The 23,077-nt window shown below is 41.8% G+C and overlaps 1 protein-coding gene and 1 long non-coding RNA gene across 3 annotated transcripts; both read left to right on the plus strand.

The window, feature by feature from the left end:
• Positions 1-1,616: 1,616 nt before the first annotated feature.
• SSTR5 (somatostatin receptor 5) lies at positions 1,617-9,940 on the plus strand. Of its 2 annotated transcripts, none has more exons than XM_053471724.1 (2): positions 1,617-2,100; positions 8,368-9,940. In XM_053471724.1, exon 2 carries the CDS (start codon positions 8,403-8,405, stop codon positions 9,516-9,518), a length of 1,116 nt encoding a protein of 371 aa, XP_053327699.1. In that variant the 5' UTR covers positions 1,617-2,100; positions 8,368-8,402; the 3' UTR covers positions 9,519-9,940. The 2 variants fall into 2 exon arrangements, with proteins under 2 accessions (XP_053327699.1, XP_053327700.1); XM_053471725.1 differs by lacking the exon at positions 1,617-2,100 and adding an exon at positions 5,607-5,704.
• A 10,988-nt stretch (positions 9,941-20,928) lies between these two features.
• LOC128502035 (uncharacterized) lies at positions 20,929-21,510 on the plus strand. Its single transcript, XR_008355081.1, has 2 exons — positions 20,929-21,178; positions 21,389-21,510. It is a non-coding gene; the product is annotated as an uncharacterized LOC128502035 (long non-coding RNA).
• Positions 21,511-23,077: the final 1,567 nt, after the last annotated feature.

A 23,077-nucleotide genomic window follows, 5' to 3' on the forward strand; every position in this document is an offset into this window, starting at 1 on the left:
ATTATGAAGGCCCAACCCCAGTGAGCTTCTGCTGTAGTAAGAGCTCGGCTGGCCCTGTATAATGTATAGTTAAATCAGTGAGAATTCTTTGAAGTATTGAATTATACATTATACCGGGCCAGCTCAGCCCTTCACGCTGGAAAAATCTGCAAGCGTTGGCCCTTCGCTGTGAATAGGGGAACCAACTCTCCTCCCAACCCCCCCTTTAGTGAACGTACCCCAAAGACTGATATAAAAATAGGAATTTTTCCATTTCATAACAATTTCCAGGGCTAGAATTCTATGTTCTACACTCTATATTCTGCCCACGGAATTATTCCTCCCTATCCTCGTGATCTATTTTATTTTTCTTTTAAAAAGGAATCCCTCTATGAAGCCATTATATATCTCTACACAATGCGCTAAGCGCAGAGATAAAAATAACCCCAAAGAGAGCTATAAATATCAAACTGGGGCTATTGAAAGATTCCATAGAATTTTTTGACTCTTGAGCCCAGTAGAATATTACGTTTCTCGCCGACCTGCAATACAAAGAGTACCCCGCCAGCATGATGAAATTTTTCATTGTCCCGTCCCAAGGCTTCTTATACGCTGCGGATTAATTAAAGTGCCTGAACAAGGTTATCTCATCATATATATGGATGTGAAAACATTGTGATACTGTGTAAGCATATATTATTATCGGTGTATAGGCTTAAAATAGCAGCATTAGCTTTAATAGAAATTATCGCTTAAAAAAAAAGGGGGGGTTTAGGATACCTACCTGGTTTTGAAACATATCAAATTTGTATCAAATAATAGCAACATAATTTTCTTATAGTTAGAAATCGATCTTTAACCCCTGGGTTTAAAGGGTTAAAAAGACCTCCTTGTTATATTTGTACATCGCCGCAGCATATCATAGTGCTATATGAGTCAATATAAAGAGTAATGAATAATAATAATAATAATTATTATTATTAATAATAATGATTAATAATAATATAATTATGACTTTATTACAGTTATATTTTTTATGTTATTATAAATATATAATTAATTATGTTATAATAATAATAATAATAATAATAATAATACAAATATTACTACTTCTACTACTACTACCACTACTGGTAATAATAATAACAACAATAATAACAACAATAATTATTATTATAATAATAATAATAATAATAATAATAATTATTATTATTATTATTATTATTATTATTATTATTATTATTATTATTATTTTTATGTGCAATCCTTCCCAAATGGAGAATTTACAAAATGTAAATGTTTTTTTTCCTGATAATATTATATATCTTCATATATCTACTTTTACAGCCCTACCACCCTCAACTTCCTTATTTGCTTGATTGATTTAGAAAAGAATTGGGGGGGAAATACCTGTTCTTGCAATAAGAAGTGTATAACACCCCAGCCATGAATCGATCACACACTTGGTTTGGCAATGCAGTGATGTGGATTAGGCGGGAGTTGGGATGGGGGGGGGGAGTTGGTGGGGGGGGGGTTGTCAGTCCTCAGGCACAGTCTGGTCCTGCAGAATGACACTCATGCCTCTCAGCTCACACAGGGAGCAAGGAGCACTCAGATGCCTTGTAAGCTGAGGGTGCACTTGCCATCAGCAGCCTCACCTACTGAATATCCATTACTGGGAGTCTATGAGTAAAGGACAAATAGATTCACTCCTACTGCAGAGGCAAGAAGGACTTGATTCAGCTGCTGAAGTGGAACCCTCTGTATCCTCCAGCCACCTGCGTGCAAGGAAAGTCTGTTGCTGATCCAAGGGGCTTGTTTGAAAGGCAATGTAAGGGTTTATATTTATTTGATGCACTTTGGAAGCAGATGTGTTGATATTAGGCACATTGCATGGGGTTTTGAAGACTCCGGTCTGCTGCTGGCAGAGAGAGGAGAAGGATTGACCTCCCTAGCAGGTGGACAGCCTCACCTGGAGAAGACACCCGAGTAAAAGCATTGAGGACAGTTCGGAGTCATTAATGAGTTGCTGGGGCTCCCTTTAAATGTGATAATTCAATTGTCTGCCGGGATGGAAAGAGTGTAATTATATCTGGAAGGAGACAAGTTAGAGACATACAGGTAAGACAGTATGGGGGGGGGCACCTGAACCGCTCTCCAGCTCCTGGGCAATTCTATAGAACCTCTCTTCAGCTCCTAAACTATTCTACTGAACCTCTCCCCAGCACCAGAGACATTCTGTAGAAGCTCTCCCCAGCTCCTGAGACATTCTGTAGAAGCTCTCCCCAACACCTTGGGCATTCTGTAGAAGCTCTCCCCAGCACCTTGGGCATTCTGTAGAAGCTCTCCCCAGCACCTTGGGCATTCTGTAGAAGCTCTCCCCAGCACCTTGGGCATTCTGTAGAAGCTCTCCCTAGCACCTTGGGCATTCTGTAGAAGCTCTCCCCAGCACCTTGGGCATTCTGTAGAAGCTCTCCCTAGCACCTTGGGCATTCTGTAGAAGCTCTCCCCAGCACCTTGGGCATTCTGTAGAAGCTCTCCCCAGCACCTTGGGCATTCTGTAGAAGCTCTCCCCAGCACCTTGGGCATTCTGTAGAAGCTCTCCCCAGCACCTTGGGCATTCTGTAGAAGCTCTCCCTAGCACCTTGGGCATTCTGTAGAAGCTCTCCCTAGCACCTTGGGCATTCTGTAGAAGCTCTCCCTAGCACCTTGGGCATTCTGTAGAAGCTCTCCCCAGCACCTTGGGCATTCTGTAGAAGCTCTCCCTAGCACCTTGGGCATTCTGTAGAAGCTCTCCCCAGCACCTTGGGCATTCTGTAGAAGCTCTCCCCAGCACCTTGGGCATTCTGTAGAAGCTCTCCCCAGCACCTTGGGCATTCTGTAGAAGCTCTCCCCAGCACCTTGGGCATTCTGTAGAAGCTCTCCCTAGCACCTTGGGCATTCTGTAGAAGCTCTCCCTAGCACCTTGGGCATTCTGTAGAAGCTCTCCCTAGCACCTTGGGCATTCTGTAGAAGCTCTCCCCAGCACCAGAGACATTCTGTAGAAGATCTCCCTAGCACCTTGGGCATTCTGTAGAAGCTCTCCCTAGCACCTGAGACATTTTGAAGAATCTCTTTATAGGACCTGAAATATTTTATAGAACCTCTCTACAGCTCCTGAGCAATTTGATAAAAGCTCTCTCCAGCTCCTACACCATTCCATAGGATCTCTCTCTCTGGCTCCTAAACATTCTATAGACTCTCTCTCCAGCCCCTTAGCCATGCTAAGAAGAGAAGGTTCCTGTGCTGAACGGACGCTGTCTCGGTGCATATCACCCGGTGCAGTCCCTTTTACCCGTAGGAAGAGCTTCGACATCCTTAGCAAGAGAGCAGATTTTTTAAAGATTCCTGTTTTGGTAAAATGTTGCAAATATATTGTATTTCTATAAGATATTGTAACACCGCTAATCAATGACCGGTGAAGTTACCGGTGAAGTTACATAATTGTGTGTATCAGGTGGAGCATATTTTGAGCTGTGCCGGGAACCTCTTCATAAAGTGATTTATGGCCGTTTTCATGAATGCGTTCAACTTGTGATATCGCTTGATCTGCCCCAACTCCAAACCCTTACAACCCATCTCATCTCTGCATGGAATCCTAATAACTACGTTTCATTTCCCGGGTTAACCCAAGCTAAGATTTGCTGAATGTGTTGCAGTGTTGTGTGTAGCAACATTCGTCGCCGTCAAAGCCGCTGGGTATCGTTAGACCGATCAATCCCGTCCCGGGCAAGGGAACGGGAAATAGGGGGAATCACTGCTCTGCCATGGAAAGAAGAAGAATGCACTGGGAGGGATGTTCTGGAATGCAATGAGTTAAATAAAGCCTGAACTCTGTATATATGGGGCTGTATACAGGACATCAGATTCAGATACTCAATATATATGGATGTGTAAGGAAGTTTTACTTTACTGAGGGAGTGGTTGATGAGTGGAACAGCCAACCAGCAGAAGTGGTAGAGGGTAATACAGTGAGGGTATTAAACAGGCATGGGATAGACATACGGCTCCTGAATCTAAGACGAGACCCACGACTGATTAAGGTTTGAGTCTTTACAGCAGGAGAAACAGGTAGGCTAGACGGGGGCCGAATGGGGCCGATCTGCCGGAGGATTTTATGCTGTTACGCTGTATGCTAGGTGGTATAACCCTTTACCTACCATCAGTGTGAGCTCTACCGCCTTCCGTTCTGCACATTCCTAGGGCATTAAAATATGTGAAATCTCTTGTACACCTGGTAAGGGTTAATACCTCGCGTTAACGCACTTAATAATTCCACTTACTCTGTGTTCACGTTCCCTTTTAACAACTTCTGCCGTGTTCTGAAAGTGCATTAAAATTAACATGCTTTGCAAGCAGAGTGCATGTAATGAGAGTCAGTCCGCTGGTGGGTATCAGTGTGATACTTAATACCGCTATGTGGACCCCTACCTGAAATAACACAGTATGCAGCGGCACGAGATATACCGGTTATATATATATATATATATATATATACATAGCTCATGTTTTAAGCTTAGAAATGATAGTTTCAATAAGTATCTGCTAGAATCCAATATACTACGCGATACGATTCATGCCCAGGATATAACGGTATATAATGCAGTGACCGTCACGGGTATCATATAAATAAGTGTTTAATATAAAAGGACGCGTGATGCAGTAACAGCCATGGAAACAGACAGCGGTCTCATAGAATGCAGCAAAATATACAATTCTACCTCCTATATACCAATTATATGGAACACACAAGGCCGTGATATGGTGCAGTAACACATGATAGAAGAGTTGATTAGTTGATTCCATGTCTTACATCTCATGGTCTTTACTGGAAATGGAAACCCATTTACTTTATGTAAGTATTTTACTTTACCGAGAAGGTAGTAAGTAAGTGGAACAGCCTCCCAGCAGAAGTGGTAGAGGGTAATACAGTGAGGGTATTAAACATGCATGGGATAGACATACGGCTCCTGAATCTAAGACGAGACCAACGACTGATTAAGGTTTGAGTCGTTACAGCAGGAGAAACGGGCGACTAGACGGGGGCCGAATGGGGCCGAATGGGGTCGATTCTATATATATGTACAGGGGGTTCATGGAGAGTGTTGAGAAGTTTGGGGATCGGTTCTAAGATCCTTATCTAAAATTAAACAAACAACTAACATTAAATGCAATTGTGTTTCTAATATTATATACAAATGCTGCTATGGCAACCTTCTTTGCCAATGCCACCGGTGTTTGGAGGTCAGCTAGAGACTTCAGACTTTGCCACCATCATGATAATGGTCCGCTTGGTAGCGGAGGGAGCAGGTTTCCGATCTACGGCCTCTGAGTGACCATTTAGTGGCCCCTGGTGTGCATACGGAAAGGGTTAACAAGACTCCAATCACTTTGTCTCCCTCTTTCCAGTTTGGGACCGTATCTATACAGTCCAAATATCGTGTCTAGGTTAATAATTGATGGCGCGCTGGGTAGTCCAGATGAACTTTCTCTTACTGAGAGCAAAGCAAATATGACGGGATGGATGGAATTGGACGATGCTAATCTGTGTTAAATGCAAAAGAAACCTCCTCGAGTGGGCAGATTGCCTCGCCGTGCGTTACAAAGTCATTAACCAACGCCGCTCAAGTGAAAGATTCGACCAGCTGTACGGAAAACCAGCCCTTGGACAGTAACTTGGTAACAAGTAAGGGTGTTCAGTGGGACGGCGCAGGGATCGGCCCCTCCAACACACGCCTCATCACTAGCTGGGTGGGGGAACCGGGGGCTTTGACGCACGTTGCCCAATACGAGGCTTGGTTGGCTACTTTGTATCGTCTTATATTTACGCGTACAGCAGATTTTAAGCAGGGTCATGACCGGTAGATGACCCGATCTCTTTACCGGTTGAAGGACATGGCTGGCTGTCCACGGACACTGTTCCCGACCTTGGCGTGCGTGGTGACATCACAGAAACATTGTATCTCACGTGGAGTTGAGGGCAGAGACCCGGGACAGCACCAAGGCAGAGGTCATCTTGGTTGACTCCAGTCTAAAAAAGGTCTACTTCTCAATACTCCTCATCTTGGCTTTGATGAGGGTGGAGGGCATCTTCTTGCCCATGACAGGTCATGTTGTGTGATATTCTGCTCCTTAGACACATACAAGAAACTGTGGATAAGAACTGTTCGGCTTTTTTATCCATTTCTGCGATAGCTCCCATGAAAGCATTGAGAAGAACAAAAATGGACAGAAGCAGGCAGTTTCCACCCACTGATGTCATTCAGCGCATGTCGTGACATCATGACTGGTCATGTGACATATAGGGCAGCAGAAGCTCAGAATCCTTACAAATATTAAGTATAAATCCCCACATTTGTCACAAATGATGATAGGAGAAGAATGCTGAATTGTAGTCAGCAGGGGGGGGTTTAAGGAACTGGCAAACGACGAGCAGAATTAGCCCAAGTGCGTAGGATTAGGTTTGCAATTTATGAAACTTACCCAAAACTTTGTTTTACGGCTCCAAGTATCCGACTGCAGAGCTACGGCTTCATTTATACAAAGTAATTCTAAGCAGCTCACGATCCGGCGTCTGATCACCAAGTTCCATGGTGGCCAAGAAGAGATGACCATTATCTCCTTGAGTGTTGACCGGGTTTCAATGGTCCCACGCCAACCTTTCTCCTTGCTTTAAGTAGATGAATACTCTTTGTCTGGCTGATACAGTGAGGTTGAATGTATCACGATGCTGAGGATGGGATGAAAAGCCCACCTTTACCGCCGGGGGAGACCATGATACCGCTGTCACCACGTCTTGTGCCCACAACAGATTAGCTTTCAAGGTAAAGATAATGACATGTTGGCAGCCTGGAAATAACAGTAATTTAGATCAAAACGGTGGGAGATACAGAGTTATAATTTGCAGAGGCGCCGGCAGTGAAAACCGAAGAGGGTTGCTCCACAGCTATACGAATCGGTGGTAAAAAAATAAAAATAAAAAATACAAAAAAAATACAAAAGTCGATAAGCTCTGAATATTTGCTGTCACTAGAAGCGGTGGAGTGGAGTCAATTCCTCAAAAACACAGGAGGTGAGCAATTAGAGACGAGAAAAATCTCCCGCGGCTCGAAGCGCGAAACCCGGCGTCCAAAATGATCCCTAATCCAGCGTTTCACGAAAATGTGGGTTGTTTTCCTTTCCTTTGAAACCCAAATGGCGGCTAAACAAACAATACCGAGTTGTTTCCTTAGAATAAAATATTTCTGAAGTCATAGGCTCACTTTTTAAGTTTTTATTTATTTATTTTTAAAAAAAAAAGAAAAATGGGTTACCGAATCATGAACCAAACTTTCTGTTTTTGCGAAATCCCCATGCGTTCCAAATAATCCGATTTATGGTTCGAGTCCAATCACCAGTGAAGCATCGTTCATGTTTTAGCCAATAGCTACTTAGCTCATCGGAGCATCCAAATGTTTTCCCACCAATTAAGCCATTTTGTGAGATGATAGGGATTAAAAATGATGACTTTTTGGGCCAAACCCCCCATAATTATTTCCCCACCTGCCCAAACCCCCTCAAACTCATCCATCCGGACCGACTAGAAGCTCATTTTCCCCACCATCATGAAGAGATCCCTCAGGTTTACAGTGAAGCCCTCTAAGATGAATTGTCAAACCAACACTTTGTACGCTACACATGGGTTTAACCCCTTAAGGACAATAGGGCGGTCCCTAAAACCCATTGAAAACAATGCATTTTGAGCCCGTACATGTACGGCCTTTGCCATTAAGGGGTTAAATGTTTCAAGCGTCTTAAATTTGAAGAACAAAGCTCTCCAAACATTGATTAAATTCTTAAAGAATAATAAGGGTGGCCGATGGACTCCATGAGCGATCCCAGCAGATAGCGTCGATCCTCAGTGTTGAGATTCTCATCCCTTTGGAGAACTTGTACTTCGTATCATGATTCTGTTGCAATGTTTTTTGCTCATTATCACGGCCGATGAGTGTGAATTCCAAGCCAAGTCAACCCGCGGTCAACGCTTTTAGAACCAGGGAGAGTATGCAAGGCTGTGGGACGCTTTAGTAAAATAGAACATATCACTTAAATAAATGAACTAATAAGAGGTGTAAACCTGAGAGGGACTGACCTGTAAATCCCATAAACTAGACATGAAGAACAATACCCCTTGTACTCTATTGGTAGCGATGTTTCAACCTGAAGAAGCCATCATCAGTCATAAGAAAGCCTGATGAAGACTACTTCAGGTTGGAAAGTTGTTACTAATATGATGGTGAGGATGAATGATGAGGTTATTTCCTAGTTAAGGGACATTTTGTAACACTGTTTCTTTTTTCTTTGTTTCAGCGATGTTTCCATTGTGTTGAAGAAGAATTGTCACCATGACCATGGATCCCATATCCCTCCCGATGGCTTCTTTCATGGAACCCACGGAATCGGACGCCAACCTGACTTTGTACAAAAACATTACTGAGAATGTAACAGTGGTGGAATCTGCTATAACGGGAATGAGTTCCGTACTTATCCCTTTTATTTACCTGTTGGTCTGCGCTATTGGACTCAGCGGCAACACTTTGGTCATTTATGTTGTCCTCCGTTATGCCAAAATGAAGACCGTCACCAACATTTACATCCTAAACCTGGCCGTTGCTGACGTTCTATTTATGTTAGGATTGCCTTTCCTTGCCACCCAAAACGCTATCTCCTACTGGCCTTTTGGGACATTTCTTTGCCGGTTGGTGATGACCGTGGACGGCATTAACCAATTCACCAGCATCTTCTGCCTCACCGTCATGAGTATCGACCGCTACTTGGCCGTGGTCCACCCAATCAAGTCAACAAAGTGGAGGAGACCAAGGGTGGCAAAGCTCATCAGCGCCACGGTTTGGACTTTCTCTTTCCTGGTTGTCCTCCCAGTAATCATCTTCTCGGACGTCCAGCAGGACTTACTGACCTGCAACATTAACTGGCCGGAACCTGTGAGCATCTGGTCCGCCGCGTTCATCATATATACGTCTGTGCTGGGTTTCTTTGGACCTCTGCTCGTAATTTGCCTCTGCTACCTTTTAATCGTAATTAAGGTAAAGTCTTCAGGGCTCCGCGTGGGATCCACGAGACGTAGAAGATCCGAGCGCAAAGTAACAAGGATGGTGGTTATTATAGTAGCCGTTTTTGTATTCTGCTGGCTTCCCTTCTACATTCTGAACATCGTGAACTTGACGTTCATCGTGCCCGAAGAGCCGGCCTTTGTCGGAGTGTACTTTTTTGTTGTCATCCTATCGTACGCCAACAGTTGCGCCAACCCCATACTGTACGGTTTCCTCTCGGACAATTTCAAGCAGAGCTTTCAGAAGGTCCTGTGCCTTCGAAAGAGCAACGGCATCAAGGACGCCGACCTGACGGAGAACCGACAGGAGAAGAGCAGCCGCGTTCAGGAGACCATGCTGACGTCACGGAACTCTGAATTCAACGGGCACATGCAGACCAGTAAGGTCTGAAAAAATGGCCGCCTGCTGGTGGGAATAGCTACATGCGCACGGAACGCTCTCGGCAAACAAACGCCTCGCTTTCATGAAGTGGAAATAGTGATCCGCGGACTCCATGTAGACTCTGTTTGAAGATCATGGTGGCCGAGTGACGTTTAAAGGAACCCGATTTGTATATATGTAAAAAAAAAAACGAAACATTTCCGATTCCATATTTGCTGCGGAGGATAGTTTTGCCTATTCTTGTTACCTATGCATTATCATCGCTATCTGGAAAAATGGTACAGACTGTTTTTTTTGTTTGTTTTTTTTATGTAAATTTCCGCACGGTTATGATTTGCTTCTCTTTTCTGGCTGCTGCTTCGACGGCGTACGTTGTTTATGGGCAAATTCGATTCTGCCGCTAATAAAAATATGGCGCTGTCACAAAATAATGCATCATGCCGCGCTATACCCAATCGGTGTCAGATGGGTTAAATTCTAAAAAAAAAAAATGAACGTACCGGCTTATTTACTCCGCTGCTTTTCTGGAGAGAGAGGAGGGCGACTAAAATGGAAAATGGGATGGGAGGGGGGATGGGAAAGAGATATTTAAATACATAAAGGGATTTAACAAAGTACAGGAGGGAAGTTTAGTTTAAAGGAGGAGAGATGTTACGCCATAATCTAAAACTAGAGGCTCAGATAAAATGTGAGGATGTTTTACTTAACTGAAAGGGTGGTAGATAAGTGGAACAGCCTCCCAGCGGAAGTGGTAGAGGGTAATACAGCGAGGGGATTAAACATGCATGGGATAGACAGACGGCTCCTGAATCTAAGACGAGACCAACGACAGCTTTTTATAAACTGCATTCGCAAACCGGTGAAGAAATTCCAAATTTATTGTTATCTAAGATTACAGAAGCCCAGACAGATCTAGAATGTTCCGTGTATCCGTGATTCCATTGGTGAAGACAAAACATGGTGCAAGCTAACGGATTACCCCTTGTCTCCTTCAACATCTAGAACGTCACAGATAAAATATAATAAGCGGGGTACCCAGAATATAAAAGGTCGGACCTGCTCCTCAAGCTCTTCAAACCCGGTGGGGGTCTGGAAGATGTCTTAATGGGTCATTTCTGTTACTGTAATGGAGGAGAACCCAAGGAGCCTTCAGAATTCACCCTCCCTCCCGACATTCAAGAAACATCTAAAAACCCACTTCTTCAGAGAAGCCGCACCATCTTAGCTGCTAGAACATCCTTGTCATTGATACCCCCACAATACCCCTCACCCTTTCTCTATGCCTTATGTTTATCACCCCATTTTCCCTCTAGATTGTAAGCTTACGAGCAGGGCTCTCTCCACCGAATGTATCGGTTTGTCTTAGTCTGTCAATTCTTGTCTTGTCATACCCCTTGAATTTATGTATTGTATTAAGCGCTGCGTAAACTGTTGGCGCTATATAAATAAAAGATAATAATAATAATAATAATAAAGAACCAATATGAGTGTCATTGTCCACGTCAACTGGGGTCACCTCTTCCAGCAATATGGAAGTCAATGTCCATGTCGATTGGGGTCACCTATAACTCTACCATCTACCAGCTAGATCTAGAACCCTCGTGATGCCCAGTAAGCAATCTAGAACAAAAGGACAACTATATTTACCCAACCGTATTTTCAATTGCTTATTCCTTCCCATAATCCCGATGGGTGGAATACTTGTCTGGCGCCGCGTACGAGTTCTAGAGGATTCTGGGTGATTTCATTTGGTGTCCGCTCATATACGAGTCTGATCTTCACCACCATGACTTGCTTTCTGGTTCAGCTCAGAGACATCTCCTCTCCTACTCTATCAAGGGTCCAAATATTTGCCTGGTCTTATAACCCCCCCCCAGTTAAAAGTGTAGACCCCTTGCTGTTTCTCATTTAGAGAAGCCCCCCATAACACAAGGGCTTCGGGCACCAATAGGTAGAGTTACCATAAAAAGTCCTGTTTTACTTCATTACTTCTGCAATGTATCCAAGAACGCAAGCTGATAACCTGACCGAAACTGACCCCGCGTAATGTAAAGATGATGAACTCTCTCCTTAATCACAGGTTCAACAAAGACTGTTCTGTAGGCCGTGGTAGCCTCTGACCTCTCTCTCTCTCTCTATTGGCTGGGTTCATTTTTAAGTTTGGACCTCAACCAGTCATATCTTTCATGAATTCCTTAAGAACAAAATATATTGCCTTCCATATAGTCTTCAAACTGAGCGATTCCCTCTATAGAACCCGCTAAGAACCATTGATTCTTAAGACAATACGGACAAATGGAATGTTTGGAATGTTCGGAAAACCTAAGAGAGCAACACGTAGAATATATATAAATATATCTATTAATTATATATCTATGAATATATCTGAATATTTATAAATATATCTATTAATTATATATCTATGAATATATCTGAATATTTATAAATATATCTATTAATTATATATATATATATATATATGAAACATACAATTTAGTCTTTTTTTTTCAAGCAGAGTACGGTATAATTTCTTTAATTATTAATATTTATTGATTTATATAGCGACATGAAATTCCGTAGAGCTATACAATGACATCATTATTATTACCAGGAGGATCGTAATCATCATTATCGTAATTATCGTATCGTTATTGATGTAGAAAATATCTCCTCTTTCTCTGCAGAAAAACGCATTTTGTCATTTGTGAAAACCGGGAACTAAAAAACATGCATTTTGTGAAATTTTTTTTGGGGGGGGTAAAGATTTTTTTGTTTTTTGAAACATCAGACCCATCTGGCATACAAGGAGTTAATGGACGTGCTTTTGTGTGTTGGTGGTTAATAAAATTGATATGACGTTCCACCCCATGAAATATCACCGGTACTCTCTATTGTCTAATAAAGCATTAACAGGAAGCTATCGATCTGGATGTTTGTATATACAGGAAGTTGCGTAAAGCATTTCATGTCGTGTGAAATGATGCTCGATGTATATATAATTTATTGGCACGGGAAATAAATATGAATGGATATATTGATGAGTCCAAATAAACTGAAGCTATTTTCTATTTGTGCTCTTTTTTTTTCTCCCCGTTTAATATTTTTAAAGTTCTTCATCATATTTAATGTATGATATTCCACGGAGATATGGTAGATGGTGGAATGTCTTCTTGGCTACGTTCCATGAGATATTTGCGTTTTGTGATTAAATGGATGAGGGCAGTTTTCTGGACCTTGGTCACCTGCATGGTTGGTTTCCTACTCTCTATGTGTTGACGAGAGGGGTAGAAGGGACTTTGCTGGCATCTCAGGAGGGTTCGGCTCTCTGGTGGACTGGCTTCACCAAGAATGAGCTTCGTCTTACAGTAAGGCCCCGCGTAAAAGTAGGAAAAATCCTAGATGTCTCCTTTAAGGGCCCGAAGACCCAAAAATCATCAAACGTAGATAAAGTTTCAGCCTCCATGGGCTTCTTCAGGGAGCTGTCAGTCTAGCTGAAATACACCCTACCTAGACCTATCCATGCCATTCCCTTCTTCAATCTGCTGGAATTCCACCTGATTAACCCTCCATGTGTCTACTTTTTCGTACCGGATCCCCAATGTTTCTTATTTTGCCAACCACGATAGGATTCAAGTAACAAACACACAATGGTTTGCACCCATGCGATTGGCCGAAAGCTACGTCTTCTGGTATCTGTGGAATATAACGCCTGACTGGCGTATACACGATTCGCACGTCTTTATCCATCCGTAAAAAAAGCTAACATTAGCAATCTGACTCATCCGCAGAATAAAAACCGACGGCGGGAACCGCCGATGTAAGAACATTTTAGAGCTCCTCTCGGCGGCTAATTACCCCGATTTATTTTCTCATCGCTTTCACGACTCAAACAGGTGAATCGCGAGGGTTATGCATTAAGCGCCATCTGCCTGTACTGCAGCTGGTCTGCTTCCGGAGGTGGGGGGGGCAGAAGCTTCAGCAGATTAATTGCTAAGGGACTACGACTCAGCGATCCGATGTAAGATCGTTGGCTCTGACGCGCTCCGATTCTCATTTGATCTTATGTTTTAGCGGGTTGTCCGCCGCGTCGTCACCCTGTTTTGATTTTTGAAGGCCAGCCGACAGGTGGAGGCGTCTCGTGTCATTTTGGGATGAAAAGGTACTAATTAAGCCAATTATTCCTCATTGCCGGCTCCTAGGTCTCACTTTTATCAATTTTCAAAAATGTTGGGTTGTTTCCTTTTTAAACCGGTTTTAGTTTTTGCCCCATAATACCGAATTTGTTCAATTTTTTTCCGTCATCATCATCATGATCCTTCTTATCTATCTTCTGTCTCGGTTAGACAGTCAGAGGTTAGTATATAAAGTACCCGTAGAGGACTGAAAACTGCTGGTATGTTAACGGCGGCCCAGGGTTAAAAGCCCCCAGGGGTTGTTCGGTACAAAGTTAAATACCCCCATCCATTCTCAGCTTGTCTGAGGGTAGTGGGGGGGGTTAAGAGGACATTTTGAAGGCCATGAGCTGTCCACACCAAAAATACCACATTTATTTAAAAAAAAAAAAAAAAGTTCAGCCTTTTGGCCCCGATCATGGAGATTTATAGAAATCCTAATTTTTTTTCCGAGAGCTTAAAGGGAATACCGAGGAGCCCTAACCTTTGCGGAAAGATGCGACTTAACACCTGGCGTAAGTTAATTGGTTAATTACGGAAATCGTTGGCTGAGGTCGGGTCACTGGCCCCCGGGGAGCCGCTCGAGGGTTAAAGACACGCGGCGCTGGCACATAATTCTAGATAATGTCTCGATTAATTACGGGGTTGGTACGGGAAAAGTTAACGCTGTTATCTAAAAATAATAGGGTTTAACTGAGGATGCCGACGCCTTTAGGGCTCCATTAACACGACTACTCTCATCATGCGCGACTGCTTGAGGAAATAAGGGCCTTAATGTTATAATGTGAGCGATGGCCACATCAAAGACATGACTGTTCCTTTAAAGGGCCGGTTCACCTTAGTGCAGCGACGTATTACTGGGGTCAAGGTCCAGGGTGGGGGCAGCCCCTCTTCTCCAAAACTAGGGGGGGCTGCGCTGTGCCGATACTCAATGGGCCCATTTCCCCAACTGGCCCGTTAATGCTATAGAAAAGTGCTATATACCTTTTACGGCACGGGGCGCCGGGATATGACATCATATCCTGGCGCTGCGCAGTGGGGATGACGGTCGCAGAGGGGGAGCTGAGACCCCCTGATGGGGGCGTGCGCAGAAAACACAGCCTTTGACTTCAATGGGAGCATTTTCCTGCCGCCGATCAGCTGTTTCGGACGGCCACGTCGGGGGCTTTGCACTGCAGCTCTGTAGCTGCAGCTTCTCCTGAAGCTGAGTATCTTATCTGAAGTGTATATTAATCCTCGTCGATGAGGATTCCCGGGGACAATTTAAATTGCGTTTTTAAGCTTCTGTTTCAAAAGATCCACAGCTTTACGAGCATCGGGAGTTCGATCGAACACAGTCGTTAATTCAGCCTCGGTCGGATGCTTAGCGGAGGTTCAAGAAACCACTTCCTTTTTTGTTCAAAATACAGGCGATGACCTCGAATCATCTTTAAAACTCATTGAAATAAAAAAAACCCCCTCTCCACGGAGATAATTGCAGCGATTCCGAATATATTTGTAGCGGCGCAGCGTATTTTTACTGTAGGCGTCTCTATTCAAACGTAAAAAAAAAACATTGAGGAACCTGTTAACAGAAAATCTACAGATTTGGATCTTTGAATGATTTTTTTTATAATCTCATATTGTTATATTTTTTTTATCTGAGTAGAAAGTGAGCTTCTTAAAAACAGATTCTGGTTTTCCAGACAGGGTGGTAGATAAGTGGAACAGCCTTTCGGCAGAGGTGGTAGAGGGTAATACGCATCACATTTAGTAAATATCTTTACCATAAAAGGACGTTCTTGATTTAAGATTTTAAGGTTACTGCCGAGAGTTCGATTCAGCTCGTTTAAAGCCCCCCCCAGCATTTTGAGAGTTAATTCTGTTTCCTGCTTCTCATGTGACCCTTTGCATGCTTTTAGTGAGTATAGGGGTCTTTTAAGTGCCCCACTCCATTTTTTATTTACAGACGCCAGGAGGGCGGAAATATCGGGTTGCATCCTTACAGTAAAAAAAAACAACAGAAAATGGCCATTTTGGGGAAAAAAAACAAATACAAAGAGACAGAGACCCTGAAAGAGGCTCAAACATTCAGAGACCGCCGGGGTCATTCATCAAAGGCTGACGGTTGTAAAAGGGACTGCTTCTTACACAGCGGCACTCCATCTATCAACAGACACGTCTCACGCCTACAAGACACACCGGCCGGGATGGGGGAAACGCGGCTTTTTCTACAGTTAACCCCTTCAGTGCCGCAGATTTACTGTAAAGAGTTAAAAAAAAAAACTGTGGATGCGCAATTAACCTTTTTTTTTTAGCGGATTTTTTTTTATAAAGCGCCTGGAAATCTCATGCTGGCTGGCACTGATACAAGTGTGAGTGTGAGTGTGAGTGTGAGTGTGAGCACACATCCTCTCCTAAATAGCGAGGCAAAAGGAACAGACTTCAACCATTTCGAGGGAACAGCCCCACGAACGTATTCTCAAACTGGGTGTGAGAGGCTGACGCGGGCGCGCACGTGGGGAAAAAAACAATGAAAGGCCACGCTTTCAATCTCCAATATAATAGGAAATCAACTTAAAATTAAGGGGGTAGTAGAAGTATTATTAAACACTCGTCTACAGACACAGACAGGCCAGAAGGCTCATTGTTCCCTCAGAAATCTCATGATGCTGCCACAACCACAAGGGATTCTGGGTAGGCGCATGCAAATTAAGGCATTCACCTTTTTCCGTATATATTCCTGGCGTTGACCGTAGGCTATGTTTTGGGTGCTAGGCTTAAGCCTCGGTCTACGGATTCAGGTGCGACTACTACTTCAAGATCGGGTACAAAACAGCTCTGAGTGGACGCGATGGGACAGCCTATAGCCCAGGCGCTCTCATACGTGTTATCTCTTATCTCCAGAGCCGCCGTGCATCCCCCTGAGGTCCCACTTTCACTCGATAAAACCAATTGGAGCGGATTCTGTCCATGAGTGGGATCTTGTTAGACCCCACTCTGAGCCCTTCCCGAGCCATGCCGGAGCTGACTGACAGTAAGTATATCACGCGGCAGGAGAGAATGATGCGTTCGGCTAAACACACGCTGTGCACATTAAATAGCTGGGGGTGGGGAATGGAGCAGTGCAGACAAACGCTCACTCTAACACCATTCACTAACATGCACTCACCCTAACACCATACACTAACACAGACTCACTCTAACACCATTTACTAACAAACTCTGACGCCATACAGTAATACACCCACACACTCACTCTAACACCATACACTAACACAGACTCACTCTAACACCATTCACTTACACACACTCATTCTAACACCATACACGTATACGCATACGCTCAAACACACACTTCTCTAACTTACTGACCCCCACAAAGGTCTGTATTTAATGTATCAACGCATGGTTACTAGAAGTTGTTGCACCCGCTTTAGAGCGCCCTGGACATTATTTATTTTAATCTGTAAACTCCATTACATGAGTTTATTAAGCGTATAGAATGGGAACATTTATGATTCGGGAACGTAAAAAATCACTTTAACACCGACTTAGTCAGGAGCAGTCCAGGGTTTAGTGAATTAGCCCCGAGAGATGAATTTCTTAGGGGCATTATTCATTTAATTAATAATAATAATAATAATAATAATAATAATTATTATATATATATTTTTATATATATATATATATATATATATATCACCATCGTTTACTGCATATAAAACAAATCTGAGTGTTTCATTTAAGAACATTGTAACCCTAATGATGTCATTCGCTTATTCTGCCCCGAGGAGTAGCCGGGAATAGATATGATTCCACGTTTTAAAAGCCACTTTCCATTTTTCGCGGTCGCGTGTGAAGGAAAATTTCTTATCCTTTCCTTAAATCCCCCGAGAAAAAAAAAGTATTTTGAAAAAATTTCAATTTTAAATAAAAATAAAACACTTCAGAGGGTGGGAAACGGCGGCTCGAAAACTTTCCGAGAGCTGCGTGTCATTAGAGAGCGGAGCGAGTTTCACATGAATGCAGCCAAAAGCCTGATCCCTTCCATGTGTTCGGACGCAGCGAGGAGCGGATGCCGCTTTATTCTGTGATCGGGGGGGCTAAGAGAGCGCTCAGGACAGCTTAACCCCCCCAGGAAAAAAAAAAAAAAAGGAAATCTGCCGAGTAATTTAAACCCGATTTTCTTATTTATTTTGGAGAAAGTACAAGAAAAATAAAACGAGGATCAGAGGACACTCAGTTAACGAGGGCCGGTTGCTTTCGCAGCTGCTAGAATGATTCCGGTAGAGTCATTTATCAACCCTGCCGGCGGATGGGTAAATTAGCCTCTACCACTTCTGCTGGGAGGCTGTTCCACGTATCTACTTTTAAATCAAAATTCTTGATAATACCCAGTTTAGACCAACCCTGGCGGTTCCTTTTTTTTTTAATAACAGATTCTTTTTGTGTTTTTTTTTTTTTTTTGCTACAAAGTAACTAATGGAATTCTTTTTTTCGTGGTTAACACATAAAGAACCGCAATGGGGTCAGTTGTCTGAAACACTCTTTCGTCTCGAAGATCTTCCAGAACGTTCCGATAGAAACACAATCGCTTCGCGTCGCGCCGGTTTGATAATGTTTATAATTAGCGTATGTTTTTTTGTTTTGAGGAGCACATGCTGATCTTTTAAACACGAGATATCTTGCGTGTTCTTTCTGAGCAGAGATCAAGGTCTTCCGGCTTTTTTGTGTGAGTCGCTCGTCTCGCGCATGGAAGTTCCCGTGGCTGCGGCTGGCGTTCTTTCGGAAACGGTCACCATTGATTGTTTTTTTGGAGGGTATGTATAGATCAATACGCGGTATTGTCAAGCGGATAAGAGATTTAAGAAGAAACGTCGATATTATTTTGAGTCGCGGTGCGTACCTGCCAGGATCTTACAAAGACACGGCTTCTGGCGGCTGAAAGTAAATCGAGTTTGGAGTTGTTTTCATGACAAACAGATCGATCCGTAGTAAAAGTTCGCATGACCTCACCAAAAGATCAGTTTTTTCCGGTGCATTCATTGAACTGGGTTTTCGTTTCTGCACTGTCCATGGGGCCGGGGCGTATTCAGGTCGGGGTCAGGGCAGCGGGTTCGGGGCGACGGCAGCCCCTCTGCCGGAAAATAATTTGCAGGTCGTCCTATTGGGGCGACCTGCAGATAAGTACACCGTTTTTGGAATGAAGAAGAGGACAAAGTTTTGCCCCCCGGGGGGGGGGGTAGGGGGCTTTTATCAGTAAAGCATGTTCTGTCAAATTTAACAAAATCTTCAAAACAGTAGAAAAAAAACCTCACCTCAGAGGGAACACCGGTCCACCGCCAAACTCAACGAGGTTCGAGGGGGCGCTGGGGGTTATATTACTGTATACAGCGCTGGGGGTTATATTACTGTATACAGCGCTGGGGGGTTATATTACTGTATACAGCGCTTGGGGTTATATTACTGTATACAGTGCTGGGGGTTATATTACTGTATACAGCGCTGGGGGGTTATATTACTGTATACAGCGCTGGGGGTTATATTACTGTATACAGTGCTGGGGGGTTATATTACTGTATACAGCGCTGGGGGTTATATTACTGTATACAGCGCTGGGGGGTTATATTACTGTATACAGCGCTGGGGGTTATATTACTGTATACAGCGCTGGGGGTTATATTACTGTATACAGCGCTGGGGGGTTATATTACTGTATACAGCGCTGGGGGTTATATTACTGTATACAGTGCTGGGGGTTATATTACTGTATACAGCGCTGGGGGGTTATATTACTGTATACAGCGCTGGGGGGTTATATTACTGTATACAGCGCTGGGGGGTTATATTACTGTATACAGCGCTGGGGGTTATATTACTGTATACAGCGCTGGGGATTATATTACTGTATACAGCGCTGGGGGGGTTATATTACTGTATACAGCGCTGGGGGTTATATTACTGTATACAGCACTGGGGGTTATATTACTGTATACAGTGCTGGGGGTTATATTACTGTATACAGCGTTGGGGGTTATATTACTGTATACAGTGCTGGGGGTTATATTACTGTATACAGCGCTGGGGGTTATATTACTGTATACAGTGCTGGGGGTTATATTACTGCATACAGCGCTGGGGGGTTATATTACTGTATACAGCGCTGGGGGTTATATTACTGTATACAGCACTGGGGGTTATATTACTGTATACAGCGCTGGGGGGTTATATTACTGTATACAGCGCTGGGGGTTATATTACTGTATACAGCGCTGGGGGGTTATATTACTGTATACAGCGCTGGGGGTTATATTACTGTATACAGCACTGGGGGTTATATTACTGTATACAGTGCTGGGGGTTAAGCTGAAGGAGAAAACATTTTTTTCCATGGGACAAACTATAACTGTTAAAAATGATTAGCAATATTAAAAAGCGTTATAATTATAATCGTTATTATAGTGTTGAAATTATTATAAGAAGTAGATTCTCTTTTTACCCATTAATTTTCCATTACATTTTACTTCTTTTTTCCTCTCACATACACATTATAAAATCCATCTCTAATAGCCCCTGTAGCTGCCATTATTTTCACAGCTATTTTAAAATCTTTTTTTTTTTTCTTTTTACCATTCAGAGGCCATATAATAGCCTCAAGGTTGAATTTTATATTTTCAAGAAATGGCTACAGGTTTTTAAAAGCTTGTTTCTAAATAAGTACCATTAGACCAACAAAGAAATGTCTGCCTCCCGAGGGTTAATAATTCCCTCTGTCTACTTACAGAGATAAAAAAAAGATCTTGAAAACAAAATCTGACACATAGTATATCTTTATTACATAACCATAGTACTCAAATGACAGCAATAACATAAAACAGAAGAAAAATATAGTATTTTATGTGTTTTTTTAATTCAATTATTTATGAAAGCGTTAGAAAAAAATGTAATTTATCATCATTATTCGTGTAGCAGAGTGTATATTAGACTTCCCATAAACATGTGATTAATATGAATGCATACCAGGAATACGGAGATTCGATATATTTCCAAATACTTGGGAGCCCTTTGACATAAACCATTAAACAGATTCTCTTTTGTTTAACTTGTTTCATGGTAATATCAACAAGAAATATGAAGCCGTTAGCATTCTAAACAAAGCAGCAGGAAAGATTTCCCCTTTCCCAGAAGGCAGATTAAATGTTTCATTCTATAGAATAATGCATAGTTACAATGTTGCATGTGGATAAGTGTATATGTGTGTGTGCACGCATTACATCGTATCAATAAGAAAGAAAGACTGGATGGAAGGAAATGAATGAATTAAGAAAGATAAAGAAAGAAGAAAGGAGGAACTGAAGAAAGAATGGGATGAGTGGATGAAAGGACGTAAGAAAGAAAAATGAATGAATACATGGATAGATGGATGGAAAGAAGGAGAAAGGGAAGGAGTTAAGAATGAAAAAGAAAGAAATAAAGAAACGAAGAAAGAAAGAAGAAAGGAGGAATCAAACAAAGGTTAACGGAAGAAAAGAAAAATGGGTGGAAGGAGGAAAGGAGGGAATAAAGAGAGAAAGGGATAAAGAAAGGAAGGAAGAAAGAAGAAAATGATGGTGGCAAGGAAGGAAGGCAAGACGAAAGCAGGAAAGGAAAGGAAGGAAGGAAGGAAAAGAAAGGAAGAAAGAAAGGAAGGAAGAAAGAGAAGAAGAAAGGAGGAATCGCACAAAGGATAAAGAAAGAAAGGAAAGAATGGATGGAAGGAAGGAGGAAAAGAAGGAATAAAGAAAGAAAGAGAAAGGAATGAAGAAAGGAAGGGAGAAAGAAGAAAATGATGGTGGCAAGGAAGGAAGGGAAGACGAAAGCAGGAAAGGAAAGAAAGGAAGGAAGGAAGGAAGGAAAGAAGGAAAAGAAAGAAAGAAAAATGAAAGGAAGAAAGAAAAAGACAGCTGCTCATTATTCTTGTATTTGTGTATTATAAGAACCTGTGATTATAGGAGGTTACCTCGTCACTGTAATGCATTAACTATACGCACCCCGACCGCTGATGTCTGCACTCGAAGTGAATGTGAAACAATGTGTGTTCTTCACATAATGGAGCTCTTTGCATGAAATAAAACAAACGCAGACCGTTAGCCAAGCTTGGGTGTCAGAGCCGCGTTCTACTTCTGATATAAAGGCACTAAGTAACTGGGAAAGCTTTTCTTTATAATTGGCCTTTGCCTTAATACATCGTATCTTTGCTTTAATGGGTATAATGTGTACCCAAATGGAAATATCCCAATGTCTCAAATCAAGGCAGATATTTTTATTATTATTTAAGGAAGTCTCATTATAAAGTAAAAAGGAAAGTTTAACAATGTAGCAATTTTCCCTGAAATACAGGTTTTTTTAACTTAATCTGCTAGATCCAAACTATTAATCTCCAAAGTCTTATTTCGACTAAAGACTAATTTAATCAATTTCATCAATTTTTCTTGTAAATGTAACAATATAAAATAATGCATAATTTTACCGGACGCCAAGTACTAAATCAAAGACAATATGTCCGGCTTGGAGGAAAGAAGAGAGAGAGAGAGAGAGGGGATGGGAGACAAGATCAACGACCGGGGGCCGAATGGGGCCGATCTGTCAGCACATTCTCTATGTACTGTACACTACACTATTTTAAATGCTGTAGAAAAAAAAACATCTTTTCCTTTGACCTTTAAATAATAATCCCATTCCTGTTGCCTTTTTTCCAGCCTTTTCTACCTAAAATAGGCGTCACGTTAGAATCCACGTACAGGGTGAAAATGTAATACCCCGGTCAGGCCACTTTCATCTACCAGCCCGGTGGGGAAGGGCTGCCCTCTCCCCGGTGTTCTGTTATATTCTTTATTTGCCCAAAGGGTCCTTCCACTAAACCAGAAGAAAAACAGCATCATGGGTTGTGTCTTCAGGCTAAATCTCCACACTAAAAATGGTCTAAAATAAAGCAAAAAACAACCAAGATTTATTTTTTATATATATATATATATATACATGTGTGTGTTAAATAAATATTAATAATTCTTAAAATATTTCATAAAAGAATAAATATTAGAAAAATATCTAATATTTTTTGTATATATCTATAATATATAAAATTGAATATATTATACTATATATTTAATATAGAATATAATATAATTGTATATAATAATATAATTTAATTATATATATATTATACTATATATTTAATATAGAATATGATATAATTGTATTATTACTAATTTCATATAAATGTATATAATAATATAATTTAATTATATATATATATATATATATATATATATATAATTGTGTTATTATTTTATACATTTTAAATAAAAAATATTTTAAGAATTATTTATATTTGTAATTTTTTTGTGATGAAAAAAAGGAAATATTACCGTGGTA

This window comes from Spea bombifrons, chromosome 7, assembly GCF_027358695.1.
Source record: "Spea bombifrons isolate aSpeBom1 chromosome 7, aSpeBom1.2.pri, whole genome shotgun sequence".
In the NCBI taxonomy this organism is placed as follows: Eukaryota; Metazoa; Chordata; class Amphibia; order Anura; family Pelobatidae; genus Spea; species Spea bombifrons.